Genomic DNA, 23396 nt, shown 5'->3' with positions numbered 1-23396 from the left:
ATATAACAGTAAAAGAGGTATCATATGTGACTGAATGAGTTAACTGATAAACAAAAGCACCTGAATAAAAATATCAATACAAACAATTGAGAAAAATACATAAATTAGTTCACTAGTGAACAGTTGTCGTGTTATATCTTGAGTTAAATACAATTTACTCATACAATATGAGAAATGAGCAAAATTTTTCCTGTAAAATGAATAGCAAATTATCGCTTATCAACGATTTAGATATGAGATAATTTGCTTCATTTTTCAAAATATAGAAGATAATTTATTTATTTTTTATAGAATTTTTTTTTTCACTCATTTCTCATCATTAAATGACAGGAAATTGCATGTAACCCTAGCAATTAGATGTTAATAATTTATCAGCAAGCACATCCCCTTCCTCCTCTTGGCTGATCAGTTCCAGAGATTGACTCTGGAATTCTTTGAAGATCACTGCACAAACACCAAGAGATATACAGTGAGTTTATGAGCCTTTTCCATCACATCACCTATTTTATTTGAAAAAAATGCAAACAATCCCCTACAGTATTGCAAACATAAAAATTACTCCCTATAAAAAAAGAAAATAGTAAATTACTTTCCTGTATTTTTTAAAATGCAGAAATTTACCTCCTTACATAGTGAACTTTATTTTGAAAAGTACAGGGGGTAAATTGTTATTTTTTTTATTATATGAAGTAATTTGCTCATTTATAATATTATAAATAGAATAAATTACATTAACTTGTATTCTATTTTATGGGAGAGTTGAGAGTTCAATTGCATGCATGCTCACCAGTGGGAAGGCATTTCCTCATCTAGTTGCCATCTGAAACAGAAAAATATCGCATGAGAAATAACTTGATGTTTTCAAAATTAAATGTACACGTAGATTTTAAGAATCAACAGGTTTGTCAGAACGTCGAGCCTCACCAATATTACACTTTGCCCCAACTTTTATGCATTCGTTATTTGTCTGCTATTCATGATATATCTTTATCATAAAAGGACATATTTGTAATTTTATCATATTTTACTAAATCTCTTACATGATTTTATTTCAACTTGGGAACCATGAAATATATTTGTATCTTTATATTTGATTCACATTTACACTCTTCATCTATGATGTATTCATAAAAATCACCCATGCCTTTTGTATAATTATAAAAACCACCCTTGATAGTAAAAAAACAATAGTAATTCATGTAACAATGTTGATAGTTTTGGGGGTATATGTGTAATTTTAAGAGTAGGGGTAGTTTGCAAAAATTATGTTGACGCTTTTGTGGATATATGTGTAATTATTCAAAAGATAGAGATGAATTGTGTAAATAAATCATAAATTAGGGAGTATAAATATAATATTATTTTTAAATTTTTTGGCTTCTATTATATTCTATGACTTACATGTTTATTGGCTCAGTGGCGAGTGCAGTTTCGGCTGCACCGAAGAATGCAGCATCGACATTGTAGTCTTCTTTTGCCGATGTCTCAAAGTAAGGTATGTTGCCCTTGGAAATGCACCACTCTCTCGCCGTTTTCTCCGATACCTACCACACCAAATATATACACATTTTTTAACTTACAAAAAAGAGCAATAAAAATTTGGGTAAATCACAACAAGTTTTCTTAAAATTTGCTATATTTATAAATAATTTCTCGTTATTTGAAAATATTATCGAAATTCTTGTTATTTTATGAAATTATGTAATCCTTAAATGGATGCTTGAAATTATCGACTTTGATCTTAGTATATTCTTTTTAGAAAAATAGAAAATTTAAAAAAAAAATCCGATGAGGTAGTTGGAAAATTTTGAATAACTATTAAAAAAAATTGGCGAATTTGTCTACAAAAAAAGAATGAGAAAAATTTTAAAAATAATAAAATTATAATTCATAGTCTATAAGGACATTTTGATCAGTTTACCACAAAAAATGAATAAAATGCTAATGTAGACTATGGGATTGGGTTAGTTTTTTTGGACGGCCATTAAAATCAAGATATACGCAATTTCACAAACAACAAGAAATACTCGTAATTACGCCAAGTATAAGGAGAGCTCGTTATAATTTAACTTAAAAATTTCGATAAAAAATGTAATTTGCAATGTATATATATTTGTAGTACGTATGATGCGCTTACCACGCGACTGTTTCCACCATCTATGTCTACCTTATTTCCTATGAGTACAAACGGGAACGTCTCAGGATTTGCAGGATCTACCTGCGGTATAATTTTCAAGAATCATATAACTTTTGGGGGAACTTATTCAAAAATAAAGAATTAATCATAGCTAATTATGGTGATGAGGGACCTGTTTCAGAAATTCTTCATGCCAATTTTGAAGTGTCTCGAATGATTTGAGTACATTAACATCGTAGACGAGAATGCAGCAATCTGCCCCTCTGTAGAACGCCACGCCCAGGCTCTGAAACCGTTCTTGCCCCGCTGTATCCCATATCTGTTCGACCTTATATGCCTATAAGTACAGATCATTGCGATGTATATATAGAACAGTAATTGATGATGCTGCTGACTTACTTGCAATGTTACCAATTTGTCATCAATCTGCAGTTCTTTGGTGACAAAATCAGCTCCGATTGTTGCTTTATACTGCGGTCTGAATTTTTTGTGTAAATATCTGGTAAAATAATGGTCAACGGAGTACAAGAATCGAGCTATATAAAATAGTGCAGCACGAAATTTGAACATACGACTCTTTTCATTGTAGATATACGTAGTATATTAGCTTATAAGCTGTTTTTTTCTGCGACTCAACTCTCGTGTCAGAGATTTTTCGCTAAAAATAATGTCCTGACTTCTCTAACGTGCTTTCATGCTGCATGCTGACGCTAAGGAAAACTTGATGGGATAGCCCTTTTTACGCGTTTTCTGAGTTAACTTACCAAGAAAATTGCATGTAATAACAACAAACGAGCAAGCAAAAGTTGATGATATTTCTGTGATACAAGTGTAAACTATCAAAGGATACTGGTTCATCAAGGATGTTTTCCCCACCCTGAGAAATTACATTAATCATCATCAACATTAAAAAAATCGAAAAATAACCTAGAAAACACATGATCATAACTAATATTGATAATTCAAGATTGTCAGAACAAGCCCTTTAGATGTAAGAAAAAACACAAAACATACCCACTGTCTCCAAGGAGAATAATCTTGAGCAAACTTCTCTTTGGCATAGTCATGGAAGCTGAAATTACTTGAAGCCCAAAAAATTCTGACAGGAAGTACTGGTTAAGTTGATTATGTTAAGCTGCTGCTGCTAGCTATGATTATCTGATAGCTGATCGATAAGCTAGCTATAAGTTTCTGCTTAAATTAAGGCAAACATGGAATAATCAGAAGCTGGACTCTGGAAGGGTTTGGAAGTTTAAGTTATTGACTTGTAGAGAAGTTGTAGCAGCAGGTTGAGACATCGTGGAGACCATGTTTGGTTGGGTGTCTAGAAAGTTTGAAGGAGGTTGAAATCTGTGGTTCTTTGTTGCTCAAGACTTCAAGTGGTGTTCCACTACTTTTGCTTTATAATTCTTACAAGCCCATGTCTATGTGTATGCGCGTTTTTCTTTCTTCTTCGTATTTTTTATTTCTTTAATTTTTTAGTAAATAATAAAATCTCCTAAAATTGATCATAATTACAAATACTCTTTATTATTTGAAAAATAATAAATACCTCCTATGATTAACGACTGCCTAACAAATACCCCCTACAATAGGTTGTCATGAAAGAGTATTTGTTAGACAATCGTTAATTTTATTAGGTACTTGTAATTACGATAAATTTCAAAATAGTCCCTCGTAATCTATCCTTAATTTTTTGAGGCAAAAAAATTTGAAGTATTTAGAATGGTCAAATTCCAGAATGTGTATGCATGCAGTTTTTTCTTTTTAGAAAAGAAAAAATAATAAGGGAATTGTAATTAAAATAATTAATGTTATTTAATCAACGAGTTGGTTCTGACATTCTTGTTATAAAGATATTAATTAGAAGGAACTCTAATTCACAAAAATAATTAGTTCACAAATTATTACACCACCATAATCTAACGTACACGTGAGAAGTCATTGTTCATAATTATTTTATTTTTTTGGATTTAGAATCAATAAATGGTGTATGTATGTTTAGGTTTGGATGTGAAGTGTTGGTCTTTCATGTGAATCTATAATTTTATTTTGATGAGGGGAAAAGGTTGTAATAACTTTTCTTGTGAGTTCACAAGTCATGTGGTTGAAAAGGCTGGAAAGTTCTGCTGGTGAAAGAGAGGTTTTATTATATTTATTATTATTGTTGTTGTTGATTTTTAAGGTGTAGTCAACAACATCTCATCTCTCAACTTTGGATATTCAAACTTTGAACTCATCAAAATCAAAAGTGAAACTCCATTGGGGTTAATAATGATTAAGAATGTAATTAATTGGCTAATTAAGATAATATTAAATATTAACTTTCATAGTGGATGATTAATCATGTTATTCACTAATTAATTATGATGGTGTAAATGAAGATTATGATTAAACTCTCAAAGTATTTAAGCTCAAGGTAAGTTGTTTTAGCTAAAAAATGTGGGATATAAATCTTCTTTCATTTCTTACGGGGAAGAAATCAGGAACTTGCAATCTAAACATACTTCACACGTTATGATTAGAAGATCCCTTCCTCCTTGAATTCCTATTTTAATTGTTGGAAAAAAAATCACAACACTGATTTAAGTATTATATAGAAAATGGACTAAGATAAATCATCACATTCATTGAGCACATATATATATATATATACTTATGTGTATATATCATAATCAATGAATCTTTTAATATTAAATTATTGAATAAACGAAAGCAGTAAATTGGCTCATCCGAGTTGTATAGTAACAACTCGTCACAGGATACACCTTTCAGTTAATAACGCTACCATCAGTCAGCTCGTCATACTCGTCTGGATATTCCATTGGATCTTTTTCAGGATCCTCCTTCGATTTTTCAAGAACCATCTCAACAAATTGATCAATAGTCTCGCTGAGGTGGACTATTTCATTGCAAAGTTGTTGGTTTTCTTGTTCAAATTGTTCTACTTCAACTTTGTGTTCAGTTTTCAAGGCTTCTATCTCTCATCAAAGCTTTGAATTTTTATTCTCCAGTTCATCAGCCCTTCTTTTGGTCCGGTGATGTTAATAGACTTGTCTAGATAAGTCATTCCTTAGTTCATCCATCTCGTAAAATCTGTCTCGTAGTTGTTGTTACAACTCAATTCCTACAATGATTAATATGAGCGCAATTGAAATTCCTAGGGAGTTATACATTTGTGTATTGATAAGACCATTCACTATTTCTTGAAGCTCGATCTCTCCCTCGGATAAACCATATAGCCAAGAGAAACCATGAACCAGAATAGAAGAGCTTGCCTCACCTATGAGTAAATATTTCATAGTAGTCTCATTAAATTGTACATCTTTCTTGGTATATCCAAATAATAGGTTGGAGCATAAACTGAAATATTCTGGAACTACAAAGATAGTTATTAAATCGTTAGCACCATAAAAATATTCCTTCTAGAGTAGTTGTTAATACAAATAAGAGAAACTCTGTTATAGCCATTTTTTTACATTCAATGTACTCTACGGATAGAGCAATACATAGTGTTGAACAGAGAGAAAAAGAGAGAGAAGAGAGTTGTCCAGATGATAAGTGTGGGAGCAGTATTGCCTTTTGTATCATATGCAAAATTATATATATACAAGTCTATGTATCATGCACAAACATAAGAGACATCTCATGTACTTATCGTATGTATACATGTATACATTGCATGTGAAGTAAAAAATAGGTATAATGTATGTCCCCAGTACACTACCTACTAGTACCATAAGTACTTAAGTAATAACTACCTCATCCATACAACCTCATATATATATATATATCACATATAAATATATATATATTCAAGCTAGGGCTATGTATATATCCTATTGGTCTTAATTCAAAAATAAATTAAACACATAAACTTGGACCTCCATAAAATTGATCCAATAAATTCTTGAAAGCCTAAATGGAATTTATTTGATCTTATCAAATAAATCCTAGCCCATAGCCCAATTAATTAATCCATAAAATAATTGAGCCTAATCCGATTTATTTAATCTCATTAAATTACCAAGTAAAAAATCTAATTAATTGATCCTACAATTAAAGTTGATCTTATCAAATTAATTAGACCTAACTCAAATGTAATTAATCTCATTAATTAAATCTTGGGTTTCTCATCACATGGGTTCTCCCATTTAAATGATCACATCATTTAATCTCTCGAATTAATTTAAACTTTCATTCATTCTAGAATTAATACGAAAGCACCCGCCACAATGGTGGTCGTTTAACAATGGCCATGACACTAGAAAATAGGTGAAAATGGCGTGAACCTTAAGATTACCGAGTGTCATATAGGTACGGTCCTTTCATTGGCTAGGGTATGGAATTGGTCATCGGTTCCCATCCTGAACTTCACATTTATGCTTATTATTCTGATTATGTTTTTCCACTTGATCAACATAGAAAAATATTTTCCTATTTGATCATTTTTTGGAACTTACCAATTTTCATACATATTCTGATTGCATTGGAACAAGACTTATAATAACCACATCAGAATATTGTCATTTTTTACCAGAACTTAAATACAGTCATCCCATATATGAGACTCCGTGGACCATCAAGTTTGAGGACTAAACCCCATACTATTAGAGCCGATGTGTTAGTCTAATATTTGATCACTTTTATCTTTAAAAATTAACGATAAAAATTATGAAGCACTAACTTAAAAATTAACAAAATGGGATTAAAATAAAAATTTCATAAAATATGGGAACTAATAAAATGGGAGGATAAAGGTAAGTTAGCCCATTGCTAATGCCGCATGAATCAAAATCATGTCTGATCAAAACTAAATAGTTTAATTGCCAATTCAGATCAGCTGTTTGATTCTCTCCGCGTACTTACACATAAGTGATCTAAGATTTTCAGGAAACAAAAATTGATATAGTTGGAAGTTTGGTGCCTCTTCGATAATTGTAAGCTGAGAGGGAAGAACCGCAATTTTTTGCATAAACCCTTGTGGATTTTCACCATATTAAGCTGAAAAATACGATTATTTTTTGTGGAATCAGTCGGGAAAGTGAGTAATTATACTCGGAGTCAAGCGCGTCCCATTGAAATTGTTAAAGATTGTGCCCCATTTGTGTTCCCTTTTTGAATCTTGTGGGGGCATCGCAAAGCTGGTATGACATGGGTTTTGGGTAGAAATTGGAAGAACCCATTTCAGAAAGTGCTGGTTTTGGTGGAGATTTGTTGTGTTTCTTGATGGGACTTGTGTTAGTACTGAGGTGAATATTTTTTTGGTTGTTTTTTGAGATTTTCTTGGAGGAGAGATTACTGTTTATCTGGAGCAGGGAGAGAAATGTTCTGGAGGGGAAGAGAAAGGGAGAACAAAGAGCAGAATGGTGGGCCTCCTTGTGGACAGGTTAGAGTGCTTGTTGTTGGGGACTCAGGTAAGTCAATGCTGTTTCAGGAGCTCATTTTCTCAGTTTCTCGTCACTGTGTTTGCTTGTTTTGATTATTGATGTCTCTACTTCTTGTTTTGTTAGTTGACGGATGTTCTTTAAGTTAGCTCATTTTTTAATGGATGCGTTATTTCTCAGATTTATTTTAAGGTTTTAATGGAACACTATATGCATTGTTTCATGTAGTAAAGTATTTAAGTACTGTGAATTTCTGGATGAAGGCAACTACAGGTCCATACTGTTGATTGGGCCCGGCTACTTCCATGTTGTAATTCATTGAGTATTAGAAATAATTATTTGAACTTTGATTTTATATAGCTTAGCACAGGTTTAATGCAATTGCAGTCATTGGAGGTAATACATATATATATATATATATATATATATATATATATATATATATATATATATATATATATATATATATATATATATATATATATATATATATATATATGAATAACCTGTTCCTCTGATCAGGTTAGATTTCAGTTAATTGGGATTTCGGCTGCAAAGAGTGGTAGTGTTGAGGAGGTGATATTGAGTTATTTCTGTTAAGGATTCATCTTGTCTTGCTGCATGGACTCTCTTACAAAAACTTAGCCTAACTGCTATAAGGTGTCTACCTTGTTGGACTTGATCTTTAGTAGATGCTCGGTTTTGAGTGCTGTAATATGGTGTCTATCTTCGTTTGCTGAATTCCGTTGATTTGACTGAGGTTTCAGTACATATTATCAAACTCATGCTAGTTGCTTTGTTCTTTTAGGTGTCGGGAAAACTTCTCTAGTTCATCTGATTATGAGAGGTTCTTCCATTGCTCGTCCTCCTCCAACAATTGGCTGTACTGTTGCTGTGAAGGTAATAGGTGTATCCGTATTCTTAAAATGACTTAGTAGGATGAAGTTGATTTCTTATTATTGTTTCTTCGCAGCATATTACTTATGGAAGTTCTGGAAGCTCATCAAATAGCGTCAAAGGTGACACAGAAAGAGAATTTTTTGTTGAACTCTGGGATATATCAGGACATGAAAGATACAAAGATTGCCGGTCTCTCTTCTATAATCAAATTAATGGTAAATAATCTGCTTTTCATTCAATAAGAATCTATTTAAATCAAATGAAACTCTCTCTTCCATGAGTAATTTGTGCCTTTGTATTTCTCCCCATCGATATGAGGCTGAAATTTCTATCCATTATGCATCAATTACTCGTCAAAATAGTCCTTTCATACTAATTTTCTGTTTACTTCATCCTAGTTGAGTTTTGAATTGTTATACATTTAAATATAAGATCTTCATTTATGTCCTTTTTCTTCTTTTTCTGGAATGAAATTGGATTATTAGGTGTTATCTTTGTCCACGACCTTTCTCAAAGAAGAACAAAAACTAGCTTGCAGAAGTGGGCTGCTGAGATTGCAGCAAAAGGGACATTCTCAGCTCCTTTAGCATCTGCAGGGCCTTGCGGCCTTCCTGTCCCATACATTGTTATAGGAAATAAAGTTGATATTGCTTCGAAAGAAGTCACACGAGGGAGCAGCGGTAATCTTGTTGATATAGCTCGCCAGTGGGTTGAAAAGCAGGGTTTACTTCCTTCTAGTGAGGAACTTCCTTTAACTGAGAGTTTTCCTAGTGCTGGAGGCCTTCTAGCAGTAAGTTCGATATTTTCCTCTGCATTGATTTCAAGAGCTTCATGACAAGTCCCAGAGGGGCTAAGCTTCTAACTAATTCTATTTAGGTCTCAGAATGGTATGGAAATTGAAAAGTATCAATAAATCAAAGGTGGTCATATTTCCACCGGAATATCCTACTCTTAACACTAAGTAGCTAAACTTTTGATAAGCTATAACATTGATTTTCAGCCGACATTTACTACTGGGAACTCCTTTCATAAAAAATTAATAAATGCAAAATGACATTTCTTATTTGATGCTGTTTTAACTCAAATTAATTCGTTCACAGTTTTCAAAGATGAAAGATGTTGTATTAGTTGCAGATATCCACCAGTTGTTGAGTTTCTGTTTCTTGAATTAGGCTGCCAAGGAAGCAAGATATGACAAGGAAACGCTGATAAAATTTTTTCAAACGGTCGGTTTATTTTCCTCCCACATCCCTGCTTATATTTGTTGTAGCTTATCATCTAAATGAGCCATGAATTTGGTGTAGTTAATCAGGAGAAGGTACTTCTCAGATGAATTGCCTGGTGCAAGCTCATGGTCAATTAACCGGCCGTTGCAACAATCAAATGAAATTTCAAGCGATGACGACCAGCTTTATCAAAGTCCAAGGTATGAAATACAGTACACTGCTGAGGAATCTTTTTTCTGATAGCGCTTTTCTCTAATTATACATAAGTGCATTATTTATGCATACAACAAGAAATAAACTCTAAAGATCCGGATTCTATTCTACAAACGTGAGGGGTTCTACCTGTAATTAAACCAAACTCAGGGGAGGGCGCTATAATTACCCCTAAAATTTTGTTGCTTCTTTTAATGAAACAGGTATTCCTTGTATTCTTAGAGCTTCTTTCTAATAGACCCAAGAAAATCTAGATGGTCTTAGTGTGTCCATTCTTCTTGTGTAGTCGGTATACCTTAAAACACTATTCCTGTTTGAGGGGAAGGTATTTTAGTCCTATTAGATCACATTATTGGGAATTTTGATCCCATTCAAAGTCCCCCTTATTTTCTAGAAGCATGAATAGTTGAATACTCTAACGGGGACTTCGAACTTTAATAAACTAAAATGTGAAGTTTCCATGGAATTCAAAATCTTGAATTGTGAACTCACCTTAACTTTTGTTTGAGGTGGGAGAGAAAGACAAACTGAAGTGTCATGTTTGGGTATAATTCATTTTAGATCCCATGAAGTTTGTATGTATTACATCAAAAACCCATCGAGTTTGAAAATTTTCAGACATATCCATTGGTCATGTTTTACCTTGTAGATTCCCTTGGCCATTCACTTTTGTAATCTGTAATGTAAACTATAACTACAGGCGGTAAAGTGCCGAAAACCTCAAGAGACGTTAGTGTAACTATAGTTATCATTTTCACTTTTGTACCATTTTTCTTACTTAATCTTTTGCTGATTTCAGCCTGATAAACAACCATCCATACAAGCATACCACGCTTCATCCCCTTCCGGCTCAGCGCAACCTGACACCACCTCCCACACTTTATCCGCAGCGGCCCATGTCAACACCAGAGAACTACAACATCCCAAGATTTGCTTTGACGAGTTCCCATGATATCGCCAGCGCAAGATCAAGGCGCATGGACATTAACGTCTGATCCTCACAATCAGCTTTTTCTTTTGCTTCATTGGGAACTTGTTCAACTGCAGTGTATATGTGCTTTTATGTTTCATATTTCTCTATCCCCATACCATTTCTGGGTTATAATACATCTGGATGACAAATACTCGTATATTATGGCAAAGTTTCTTTCTTTGTTTTTTAAAAACGGAAGATCAAAGCTAGTTCTCCACCTCCCTCTTGAGACTCATGTCCCTGACATATCTCTCACAGGAATAAGATGTCATCGTTAGACCATTTGATTGTCCCTATTCTTGCCAATTTCAGTTGAAAATAGGACTCTTTGCAGGGCTAGCCATTGGCAATAACCATTTTTTTGGGGGCGAAAATGAGGATAATTCACAAAATTACAAAGCAACAATTCGGCCCAGAAGGAAAAATAATTTCCATATGAGCAAGTGATTTTTGTTTAATTTTTCCCCCCTTTTTTGAGCAAATTCATACAATTATATCATAATTTCACTCATTATTGATTATAATGATTAATATACTAATTATCAATATCAAATATTTATGATTAATTAATAACTATTACAATTATTAATAAAATAGATGTAATCTTACTATTAATGTTGGACAATAATTCAGGCATTAATGGCATTCATTTAAACCTATAACTTAGAATAATAAAATTTAGAAAGTATATCTGTGTTTGGTCAAATAAGTTGTTATTCTTACTTGTAGATCTCTAATTTTCCTTTCTTAGCTGTGTAGATTTGTAGTCTCTATTCCTAGGCCTCGACAGTCCAATTGTCACTTTAATTCTGCAATGTATTAAAACATATCTATAGATATAAAATACAGAGATGCCACCTGAAAACAAATAAATGGACTAAATGGCAAATAATAATTTACTGGGAATGAGGAACTTTAATGCCCTGGTTGGTTTCTTTTCATTTTCAGTTTTTTATTGTTGAAATAATAATAAAAATAAAAATATTTTACTATCATTATTTTTGTTATACATTAACAAACATATATTTTTTAAATTAATAAAAAACTTAACTATAATATTTGATTTAACATCACTTACAATAAAAGATAAGGTAAATTACATTGTAACAACTTGCCTTTTATTACGATACATCCCTCAAATTATAGTTGTAACTACAACTATAATTCTATTAAAAAATAAAGCTTACACAAATACCCATTAAAAAATAATACTAACACTCCTCTGACATTGTAGCTGTCATTTTATAAAGAAATAATTATATTTACATCCCTTGACCTATGGTCTATTTACACAAACCACACCTATTTTTGCATAATTACAGAAACTATCATGACAGTCAAAAAGTAGGGATAGTCTGTATAATAATCCTAACATTTTTAGGGGGTGTTTATGTAATATTTCAAAAAGGTAAAGGGTAGTTTGTGTAAGTGATAATGATATTTTAGTGGGTGTATGTGTAATTATCCAAAAAATAGGGATGGTTTGTTTAAACAAGCCATAGATCAAGAAGTGTAAATGTAATTATCCCTTTTATAAAAGACATAGAGTGTTAGTGTAATATTTTAGTTTAACATCAAGAAATGGCAATGTAATATATCGTAAAAAAATAAAACTTTCATTTTAATCAAATACGAAAATATATTTTTGACACTACTAATATTATATAATACAATTTTATCAACTAATCCAAACATATACATGTCTCATTTTCACAACAAAAATACAAAAATAAACATTTTTTTTTTTACTGAAAATTAAAAACGAAAACAAAACGAAACATGGCCTAGACATTGTTGGGTGAATTTCTAACTTGTTTGAAATATTTGTAAAGTATTCAGATCTCAAAAATGTAATTGAGAGAGAAGCTTATCTATAAACTCTTAAAATAAGACTTCCTATTTAAGATAAAAGTAAGAACAAATGTAACAAGTTTTTAAAATTATTTAAATTTGTTGATCACGAAAATTATAGTTAATTAGCATTTTATGTGTTTCTCAATCTTATTTTATTCAAATTCATTAAGATTTATTAGAATAACTATATATGAAAAAATTATTTTTTCGTCCTTTAATTTTACTTCCTATTTTTAGTTTTATAAGTATATCTTTTGTTTATTTAGTCCTGTAAGTTACAAAAATAATACAAATAGTCCTCTGATCATCAGAACTTTAATTTTTAACCGAAAAAATGACATGACTGTCGAGTTGAAAAATGTTTGGAAGTTTCTAATCCTATATGGCTTTGGATATGAGTCGAAAGACATATTTTAAAAGGAATAAAAATTAATCAATTTTAAATTATATTATATGTATAATTATAACATATAAAAATAAATTTATTATTTAAAGAAAAATTAACCTCTCAACCCTCCCCTCCCCATTCCCCCAGCAACCAGCACACAGGGGGCGACGGCAATGCCCTGCATCGCCTAGTGGTGAAGGCCGTCGAGGTAAAGGGCCTCTGCAACGACGGCAGCGTTCTAATCACCGTCGCCGGCAAATTTTTTAAAAAAAAGTTAATTAAATATTAATTAATTCAATTAAAAGTAATTAAAGAAATTAAAAAAAAGTTAAGTTTTTAAAAGAAAGTTAAAAAATATTTAGAAAGTTAAAGAAAATTTATTTTTTGAATTTATAAATAATATAAAAAAATAATTAATATTATTTATAGTAAATAATATAATTATTAAAATATATTTAACTTTTATATTGTACTTTTAATTTAGGTTTTTCATTTAAATTCTAAAAATTTAAAATTTTATATATTTTTTGGAATTTTCGTATTTAAATAATAGCCAGTCAACAATAATGGCCATATGTATTACACGTGGCTGTACACGTGTATAAACTGCCGACAATTGAATAAATTGCCTGCCACATGGGTAAATTCCGACTGATTTTTAAAATCTCGTGGAAAAATCATGTAGAAAATCCTTATTTGGCTATTTCTCGTCAATTTTGAAAACTTACAGACATAATAAAAAAAAAGGCATATTTATAAAGTTAAAAATCATAATGGGTAAAGTTAAAGAATTAAGAAAATAATTTTTCCTAATTATAGCATTCTTATAACATTTAAAAATATTTTTTACAAAATTTAAAGAATTTGTAAGTTTCTCTAAATAAATTCCCAAAGAGATTTTTAGCTGTCAAAAGTCGCAAAAAGCTGGGTTGCCTAGTACTGCATGGTAATAGTATTAGAAATATCTCCACCAACTTTCCTTCTTTCCAATATATATGCGTTTAAATTTTGTTATATGTGTAGAATGGTATTCTATTTTACAATAGATGGTATTTAAATTTTATTTATCTGATGTATTGATTGAAATTTGATTGTAATAATTGTATTAGTTAGGTATTGATATTTGATAGAAATGATCATAATTGAGTTATTCTTTATTAATAATAGTTCATCGCTCAACTAATATATATATATATATATATATGTATATATAAGCTCTATCACTTGTATAATATTTTTTCTCAAATAAAATAGATGATATATTTTTTTGTATTTGTAATGCAAATATATTAGTGACATAAAATAAAAGATACATTAGTATTTCAAATAAAAAATATCCATCCAAATTTGTTCAACTACGTTGTAGAAAACTACTACTAAAAATCGGTCTAATTTATGGTTAAATAAAATGCTTACAATTTTATATTTTAATATCTTTTTAAATAAAAATACTAGAATCAGTCCTCCACCAATTATAATATTAATTGACGGAAAATACTACAAAATTTAGTCGGTGTGGCCTAATTGGTGAAGTGAAGTTAATACCTAACATAACCTCTTAGTCAAGAATTCCAATCCTATTAATATATAGGTGGTTGGTCTATTTTGGTTATACATATTTAGAATTGGTAATTGCCGTATATACATTCATTATTGATGATTGAAATTCATGATATATTTTTATAATCAAGTCGTTCCCAAAAAAAAAAAAAAAAAGAAAATGAGAATTCACTACTTAATTATTTTTAAACAAAAAGAACAACATTAAAATACAAAAATAATTTTATAATTCAATAAATCTTAAAATAAAACCTATCCACATTATCATCAATATTGTGTTCTTCTTCTTCTTCTTCTTTCCCTCTAGTTGCACTATAAAAAATGTAATATTAATCATGGTTAATTGTCCTAAATATGTATTATTTAAACAATAAAAGAAATATTTATAATTATGACAAATTTCAATAGATTACGTTGTAATTTATCCTAAATATATATATATATATATATATATATATATATATGAATTCCATGTCGACATAAATAATTGGAATTCATCTCTACTGGTAATACTTTTCTTGGTCCCGATCATCACAACTCATAAAATAAGCAAAAGTTTTCGCTTGCTCAGTGAGTTTAGTCAAAGTTGATAGTTTCAGGAAATGGTGCAAATAAATTGAAGAGGTTTTTTTTTCCAACTCTCAACGCATCCGCCTTTAACTTTCTGGTGAAAACAGACAAAAATTTTCAAGTATGTGACATAATAATGAGGTGGAAATTTATGGTGGGCAGGTCATAGTAGCATAATTCCATGGAAATGTTGATGTAATCTCAGCTACCAAAAGCCATTAAGAAGGTAAGGCCAATGCAGTGGTTAACCACAAGAACCAGCCAACCCCGTCAGGCGTCAGCTTCTTAAATATATGCCTATCTATCTGTATAAATATCAGTGCATGTTGGTGGAGTGATTTGATATTCGGAGCACTAATCATCGTGTTCGTGTGTGCTTTTTCTGCTTAAAAATGGTGGGAATTGTGTATATTGAGCTTTTCTTGTCAGTTATGTGGTTTATGGCTTTGTGGGTGTGGTTGAATTACAGGGCCCTGGCGTGGAACTGGCCTGTGATCGGAATGCTGCCGACGCTTCTGCTTCACGTGAGCCGGATTCACGACAATTGCACGGAGATTATGGGGAAGTCCCGACGGGGAACTTTTCATTTCCGGGGTCCCTGGTTGGCTGATATGGACATGATGGGGACTGCTGATCCTGAGAATGTTCACTACATTATGAGCGCGAACTTCCAGAATTTCCCGAAAGGCCCCAAGTTCAGGGAAATTTTTGATGTTCTTGGAGATGGGATTTTCAATGCAGATTCGGAGTCCTGGAGGGACCAGAGAAGGGTTGCCAGGGCCCTGATTTCTCACCATGGTTTCCTCCGGTTTCTGGCGAAGATCAGCCGTGAGAAGGTAGAGAAAGGCCTGATTCCAGTTCTTGAAACGGTGTGCCTGGAAAATCGGGTGGTCGATTTGCAGGATTTGTTCCAGAGGTTGACGTTTGATACAACTTGTACATTTGTTACTGGTTATGATCCTGGATGCTTGTCTGTTGATTTGCCTGATGTTCCTTTCTCGAAAGCCCTAGATGATGCCGAAGAAGCGATATTCATGCGCCATGTGGTTCCTGAAAAGATTTGGAAACTTCAGAGGTGGTTTGGGGTTGGATCTGAGAGAAAATTGAGCAAGGCTCGTGAAGTCTTGGATAGCGTCATTGGCAGGTATATCGCGCTGAAGCGCGGCGAAATGAGAAGCCGAGGAATTTCGATTGATTGTGAAAATGAAGATGGTGTGGATCTGCTCACGTCTTACATGACTGTGGGAGACGATGGTACTCAAACCCATGATTTGAAATGTGATGACAAGTTCTTGAGGGACACGATACTGAATCTAATGATTGCAGGGCGGGACACGACGAGTTCTGCTCTGACATGGTTTATATGGCTTGTGTCGACACATGCTGAAGTGGAAAAGAGGATCAGGGATGAACTGAAGTCCTTTCTGCCCGCCGGAGAACGTGAAAAGTGGCGTGTGTTTGGGGTTGAAGAAACCAAGAAGTTGGTTTACATGCATGGAGCAATTTGCGAAGCCCTACGACTATATCCACCAGTCCCGTTCCAGCATAAGGAGCCGGTGGAACCAGATATCCTTCCGAGCGGGCATTTTGTGGAACCGACAATGAAAGTGATGTTCTCATTGTACGCCATGGGACGGATGGAATCCGTTTGGGGCGAGGATTGCTTGGAATTCAAGCCGGAGAGGTGGATTTCTGATAGGGGATCGATCAAGCACGAGCCCTCATACAAGTTCTTGGCTTTCAATGCTGGTCCGAGGACTTGCTTGGGGAAGGATGTGGCTTTCGCTCAGGTGAAGGCAGTGGCCGCCACCTTAATCCATAACTACCAAGTTCACGTGGCAGACGGCCACCGCGTGCTGCCCAATTGTTCCATCATCCTCTACATGAGGAATGGATTGAAGGTTAGGGTTGCCAATAGATGGTCTGCTAAGAAAAATTGAGATGTATGTGGGGCTTGAAAATGTTGGTTGTTTCTTGTTCCTAGTTTCTTGCTACCTAGTAATTTCCTTGTCATCTATTTGTGTAAGTTGTCCTTGGTGATGTTTCAAGAATGGAGAATTGCTAGTTTCGAATTATGGCTCTTACAATTTGCTACGGTTATAATTAGAGACAAAAATTTTATTAGTTTGTTCTTAAAATTCTTGAAGAAGAAAATTGGGATCTTGAACGAAGAGATGGTGCAAAACCCATCTTCTTCAAATTCCTTCTCCCGGCATAAATGTATATTTGTTCCTTAAATATATATAATAAACTAGCCAATTTTGATTAGACCTGACTCAAAAATCTTGATTTATCTTCGGGTTGATAAATGCATTTTACATTACTGAACTATCCATAAAGTTTATTTGCCCCTTAAATTATAAAATGTAACAAAATATTCCCTCATGAAATTTTTATAAATATATTCTTATTATTTACACTCCCTAAAATATGTTTATTATAATCATTCCCTAAAAACATAATTTGAATTAATTAAAAAAAATTATTTAGAATAAGTGCTACCCAAAATATATAATTCTTATGATTAATATAGAATTTGTATGAACTCTATATAAATTTACAATCTTCATATTTTTTATATAATTGGTCAGAAATTTATATAATTTTTGCTTGTATTGTTATATAAATATATATATTTTTTTAAAAATAAATTACAATACAATATTACATCAAATATATATATACACGGTAGAATATGCAAATGAATATAATTAATATATAATACTCTATAATTTTTTGAATACTGATATGATATATTTTACTTATGTATACATGTAACTTGATAAAAAATTATAAGATACATAAAAAAATACTTTTTATAAAATTATATACACTATGTATTTACACATGTTTACATATTTTTTAACATAAATGATTTACTTTGTAAAATATATTTACATATATTTAGCTTGTATACTTTTTATATTACATAATTTATAGAAAGCTATAAATTTAAATATTATTTTTTAAGTAAATTTGAGTAAAATTCAAAATCACTATGGGGGAAAATTTTTAATCAAACATACTTTAAGGAGTAAACTAAAAAGTATAAAAGGAAGTGAGAAGGGCATGTTTGTTCTGTGTCAATGTCAAAGTATTTTAGGGATTTTTTGTTACTTTTACACTTTATGGAGTAAATACAACAACATACATAATTCAATGGTGCAAAATGTATTTAGCCTTTGATTTTTCATAATGAAAAGGAATTAAAGAAATTGACTCTGAATTGAGAGGGTGTTCAATTATGTTGGGGGAAAAAAAAATACAATTTTACTCCTTTAAGTTAAGAGAGGTGACAATTTTGATCCTGTTCAAATTAAAATTTACAACTTAGGCATGAAACTTTAAAAATTATGGAAATTTTAGTCTTTTCCGACCAATTTGATCAAAAAATTCCACGTCATCAATCATGTCACCACCTAAATTGGGGCTTTCGGTGAATTTGATGATGTGGCAATTCAAGTTGTAATTTTTTGCAATTTTGGTCATGTATTATTAAAGAGTTGGTAATTTTGATCCTCTAACTTTAATGTAGCAATTTTGGTTCTCAAACCCATTTATTGATCATTTGGACCTTTTATGATAAAAGTTCTTTAGTCTTATCATATGCTCTTAGTCAAGCCCAACATATTTTCGAGATAAAATTAAGTTTCTATATACTTCATACCTTGGTTTGACAATCTTGCCACCCGTTCCAAGCCATCAATTTTAAGGAGTTCTTCCCATTACACTCTTGTAACAGATTGTTTGCAGGTACTTGGCTCCTTCAATAATAAATACGGTGAGCGTCTACAATACACCAAGATCCGAGGTTGAAAATGAGAGATTGATCGGTTAAATTTTTAAAATGCTACAGTCTTTAATGTTATGATAAAAGGAACTGATTAGAAAGAACTCGAGCCCGGATATCTCAAAATTCTTATAAGAACTAAGAGAGATCCAAAAGACATTTCAAAACTATGTTAATTTATATACTTATGAAAATAGAACTCTTAAATCAAAAGATGGACAACATCTCGCTTTGCTGGTGTTCTACTTGGATTTAAGTGAATTGTAGACGTCTCACCGTATTTGTTGTTGTTTGTTTCTGAAGGACTCAAGTACATATGAACCATCTATTATTGTAGTGTGGTTAGAAGAAGTTCGTAAAACCAAGGGCTTTGAATACCTGATGGTGAGACAGTCAAACTAAGGTATAAATTTTATCTAAGCTTAATTTTATTGAAGATCCAACAATATTAAAAAAAGAAGGTATGTTGCAGTTTTCGTCCTGTATCTATAAGGGGTTGGTAATTTTGGTCCTTTATCATTCGAGGTGGCAATTTTCGTCCTGTATCTTTCAAATATTCGTAATTTTGGTCCTTCAGCCTATTTTATGACCATTTTGCCTTCTAGTAAAAAATCAACCATAGTCCATTATCTGCTCCAAGAAAGGCCCAACATGCTTCCGAAATAAATTTAACCTTCCTAAATTCATACCTGTTCTGACCGCCTTATTCTCAGGTATTCCATATTCTGGATTTTACGGACTTCCTCCAACCACACTACCGCAATAGATGGTCCACATGTACTTGGTCCATTTAGTAACAAACAATAAAACCTGATTTTGTTTCGTACCTTAGGGCTTAAAAGCACTCCAATATAGAGATTTAATAGAATTATGGACAAAAAAGTTGAACAGAAGCCCTTACTTTTATTGAACATATATGAAATATTAAATAGATATTATTTCTTCTATTGGAGAAGACAACTGTTTAGCCTATCATATGATAGAGGACTTGCCTTGTTAGGGAATTACAAGATTTTGGAAACACAAAATATGATGCTTTGAAGAGATAGAGAAAATTTCTAATAATCCCCATTTGCTTCATTGCCCCTTTGTTTATAACCGTCCACGAACTTCAACTTGTTTGTTGATGACGTCATTGCGTTCGTCATCTTCTTGTCTTTTCGGATGACGTCATTGCGTCCGTCATCTCAAATCTTTTTCAGTTGTCGGCCATAATGGCTTGTCGGCTAAGTGATTGCTAACTAGCTTTTTAACCGTTGTCCTTTGTCATTTCTGTTGACAGTCTCATATTTTAATTTTTACATTCTGCAGGTTTTACTTTGCCTTGTAAAAATCTTTTCTTTTACCCTTATCCTATTTCAGTTAGGTTCTTGAGTGCCCGAATTTTAGTCCCAAACCAAGGGCTTTTCTTGTCTCTCATAGCAAGGGCATGCATGGTTATGCCATTGCCCAACATGCATCATATTGTATGTCTTCATCCTCCTGGCCTCGATTACAAGGAGTTTGTTCTGCTATATTTATTCTCTTTTTCTCAAATATGCTTTCTGCAAATGTGGTGTTTTTTCCTGTCATGGAGTTTAACAGGAATGATTCATTTAATTTGTGTGAAAATAATTTTAATAGATACTTGACTTTATCGATCTCGGTGAAACAGACTCATAAATCCCAAGCTCTTCTGGTGGGAATATTATTGTCACTTATGGTTGACACTAACGGAGCTTCTCCTGAGGTAGTTTGATTTGTTGAAAGATACCATATACAGTCTCTTGCAGCTTGATAAAATGAAATACTAGATGAAACCTTTTTCCTATTGTTTCTAGAGCAGTTGATATGAATTTTAACTCCAAAACATCTCCTCTTTTCAAGTGGGGGTTGTTTTGCCATGAATTATAGACCGCCCCACTAATCCATCCTGGAAGTTTGAAATTTTTGAAAAACTTGGTGATATAGTATGAATTGAAGCCAGAACTCCAAAATGATACCATTCTCGAACATTTTCTGATTTGGACCCTTCTAACATTCAGACTCTATTAAATGTTTCGGATGTTCCGATTATGGCCTTGCTTTGATTTACTCCTTTGCGAAAAATTAATTTTTTCCACATTCGCTAGTAAACCTGCCAACCAGAAAAAAAAAGAAAGAAATGAACTCGTGAGTATTAATCTTAGAAGTGCATGTTATCAGCCTAAGCCAATCTCTCGTGAGTATGCATTAAAACTTTGAAATAATTTCTTAAAATTTTATGAAAAACTAATATCTACTTATTTTTCTAAGAAGTGTTTCTAGCTTTTTTTTTGTCTATCATTTTTTTCCCAAGAATTCTAAAATATGCTATAAGCTGCAAAAATTGGTGAGGAGAAACTTGTAATTTTGGAATAAAATAAGTTCAATTTAAACAATATAGAAATAAAAATCGCAAAAATCATCACAAATGACACTCATTTTTTGTTTATTTCAACAAAAATTTCGTAACAAAAATTTCGTAAATACTTCAATAAGTTTTTGCGAACACCCCTTCAATAATGTTTTGCAATCCAATCATATTATTGCGACCATTTTTTTTTTTTTTTTTGTTTCAATTGTATGTAGTAAGTATAACTATTTTTTTCAAAGAATTTCAATTAGGCACCATTTGTTGAACAAATTCTAGCTATTTCCATCTGCACACTTTACCATAAATTTTAGTAATTAATGCTCTTAATATTGCTTTTCTATTAGACTATTACTTTTTGACTTTTTAAGATTGCTATTATCGTTATAATCATTACACAATTAGAAGTCAACAACTTTTCACCAGAAAAGTAATAAAAGTTGAACAGTGGTTGAATCGTATTAAAAAGATATAATTTTCACTATAATTAAAAATAAAAAAAATATAACAGATACTAATAACTACTACTGTACAATGTTGTTTTTGTTTCTATAAATAAGGTCAAAGCATTTGTTATAGATAAACACTGTAGCAAATATGTTAGAAATATATAAAATCATAATAAATGTTCATTAATCGTTGTAAAATCTAAGTTGGGTATCGATTTTATCTGACCATGATGAATAATATTGTTTTGCAACGATTTTTAATATATAATACTTAATAGTGTAAGGTAATAATTTTTTTGTAGTGATTTCTCCTATATTAAATGTGAAAAATATTAAATAACATGTCATATATGCTTTAGCACTTGATCCACACACACACACACAAATATATATATATATATATATATATATCTTCGATTTATTTTACATTTGTTTTAAAAAAAAAATGACAACATTAGAGCAAACAAGAATAATGTCTTGACAAACCATATATATATGCAACCACTTATGACAGCACCGTTATCTTGATAGATAAGTTCGTTTAACTAATTTGTTCGATGTTTGAATTTTTTATGGGATGTAAAAGTATTCTTTCAAGCAAATATCATGGTCAAATTTCACTAAAAGAAAATTATTGTTAACTATAATTTTATTGGTTGCGGATTAAAATTATGATAAATAATAATTATTATTAATTATGATTCAACAAAATCTAATGCTAAAAATTTAAATTATTCAACATGAAAACTAATTATGTCATGACAATTAATGAGCATTAACGGAAAATACTTTTGTTATTGTTCTTGACCATGATAAATATTTTAGTCACACACGGAAAAACTATAGCCAACAACAATTGAGTGTCGTGGTTAATAATATATATTACGACTATTTATTTTAATCATGACAATTATGTACAGTTAAATGTTAAATTTCTTTTAGTATAACATCTACTACAAAAAATCCTACGGCCAATAACTATTAGGTAGTTGTCGTAATCATAACAATTATATATTTGTAATGATAACAATTAATTATCATTAAATGCTAAAAATTTTTCTAGTAATCAAACGCTGGCAAATGATTTTAGTTAAGGAAAAAAAAGAAAAAAATAAGAAGAAAGCTACAAGGTATGATGGGGTCATGCTCCTGAGTAAAATAGTTTTAAAAGAACTGATCATCTACTGTATTATTATTTAGAAAGTGAAACAAAATATCATCATAAAAGTAAAAATGCACGATATTTAATTTTGTCTAATTCTTGAAATGAAAATTTACATACCAATCATACATGAAAAGTACAAATTGATACATTGAAAATTATGGCTAAGCTTTTTTTCCATTCACTAATATTAATTTAGGTGAATATATATATATATATATATATATATAGGAATATGACAACATATGAAGCAATCACACAGTAATTAATAATTAATAATAATAGTAATTTCAAGTCCATCTCTTGCTAATCCTAACCTTCAAGCCATGTTTCATGTAGAGAATGACAGAAACATTAGGGGTCACAATGTGCCCCTTCACCACCTCAACTTGGTAATTATGGATTATAGCTGCAGC

The 23396-nt window shown here is 31.6% G+C and overlaps 4 protein-coding genes across 4 annotated transcripts in view; 2 read left to right on the top strand and 2 right to left on the bottom strand.

Moving 5' to 3' along the window:
- Nucleotides 1-95: 95 nt before the first annotated feature.
- On the bottom strand, nucleotides 96-3494 carry LOC105179021 (ras-related protein Rab7). The gene is made up of 8 exons (XM_011102603.2): nucleotides 3152-3494; nucleotides 2988-3014; nucleotides 2537-2636; nucleotides 2310-2456; nucleotides 2138-2218; nucleotides 1402-1544; nucleotides 788-820; nucleotides 96-444 (listed from the first exon to the last, which is right to left on the bottom strand). The coding sequence occupies exons 1-8, from the start codon at nucleotides 3202-3204 to the stop codon at nucleotides 372-374; spliced, it is 657 nt and encodes a 218-aa protein (XP_011100905.1). The 5' UTR covers nucleotides 3205-3494; the 3' UTR covers nucleotides 96-371.
- Nucleotides 3495-6912: 3418 nt separating this feature from the next.
- LOC105179020 (small GTPase LIP1) lies at nucleotides 6913-11024 on the top strand. The gene is made up of 7 exons (XM_011102602.2): nucleotides 6913-7554; nucleotides 8333-8424; nucleotides 8498-8639; nucleotides 8910-9214; nucleotides 9597-9650; nucleotides 9729-9850; nucleotides 10663-11024. Exons 1-7 carry the CDS (start codon nucleotides 7464-7466, stop codon nucleotides 10856-10858), a joined length of 1002 nt encoding a protein of 333 aa, XP_011100904.1. The 5' UTR covers nucleotides 6913-7463; the 3' UTR covers nucleotides 10859-11024.
- A 4250-nt stretch (nucleotides 11025-15274) lies between these two features.
- On the top strand, nucleotides 15275-17332 carry LOC105179019 (alkane hydroxylase MAH1-like). Its single transcript, XM_011102601.2, has one exon. The coding sequence runs from the start codon at nucleotides 15601-15603 to the stop codon at nucleotides 17146-17148; it is 1548 nt and encodes a 515-aa protein (XP_011100903.1). The 5' UTR covers nucleotides 15275-15600; the 3' UTR covers nucleotides 17149-17332.
- A 5896-nt stretch (nucleotides 17333-23228) lies between these two features.
- LOC105179017 (alkane hydroxylase MAH1-like) overlaps nucleotides 23229-23396 on the bottom strand; it is a gene marked incomplete in the record, with an annotated part of 1732 nt that continues 1564 nt past the window's right edge. The window contains 1 exon segment of the mRNA XM_011102600.2: nucleotides 23229-23396. Within this exon segment, the coding sequence (XP_011100902.1) occupies nucleotides 23271-23396 (126 nt within the window).

Source organism: Sesamum indicum, unplaced genomic scaffold (assembly GCF_000512975.1).
Source record: "Sesamum indicum cultivar Zhongzhi No. 13 unplaced genomic scaffold, S_indicum_v1.0 scaffold00120, whole genome shotgun sequence".
Classification (NCBI taxonomy): Eukaryota; Viridiplantae; Streptophyta; class Magnoliopsida; order Lamiales; family Pedaliaceae; genus Sesamum; species Sesamum indicum.
The sequence above is the reverse complement of the archived record's forward strand: the minus strand, read 5'-3'. Positions and strand labels throughout refer to the sequence as shown.

What these genes read in the sequence shown, in the direction of transcription:
- LOC105179021 (XM_011102603.2), bottom strand. Translation starts at nt 3,204, where the DNA reads ATGACTATGCCAAAGAGAAGTTTGCTCAAGATTATTCTCCTTGGAGAC. An exon ending in ATTCTCCTTGGAGACAGTGG is followed by an intron (nt 3,015 to 3,151) that starts GTATGTTTTGTG and finishes GTAATTTCTCAG; the next exon opens with GGTGGGGAAAACATCCTTGA. An exon ending in ATGGTGGAAACAGTCGCGTG is followed by an intron (nt 1,545 to 2,137) that starts GTAAGCGCATCA and finishes TTGGTGTGGTAG; the next exon opens with GTATCGGAGAAAACGGCGAG.
- LOC105179020 (XM_011102602.2), top strand. Translation starts at nt 7,464, where the DNA reads ATGTTCTGGAGGGGAAGAGAAAGGGAGAACAAAGAGCAGAATGGTGGG. An exon ending in TGATAAAATTTTTTCAAACG is followed by an intron (nt 9,651 to 9,728) that starts GTCGGTTTATTT and finishes AATTTGGTGTAG; the next exon opens with TTAATCAGGAGAAGGTACTT. An exon ending in CAGCTTTATCAAAGTCCAAG is followed by an intron (nt 9,851 to 10,662) that starts GTATGAAATACA and finishes TGCTGATTTCAG; the next exon opens with CCTGATAAACAACCATCCAT.
- LOC105179019 (XM_011102601.2), top strand. Translation starts at nt 15,601, where the DNA reads ATGGTGGGAATTGTGTATATTGAGCTTTTCTTGTCAGTTATGTGGTTT.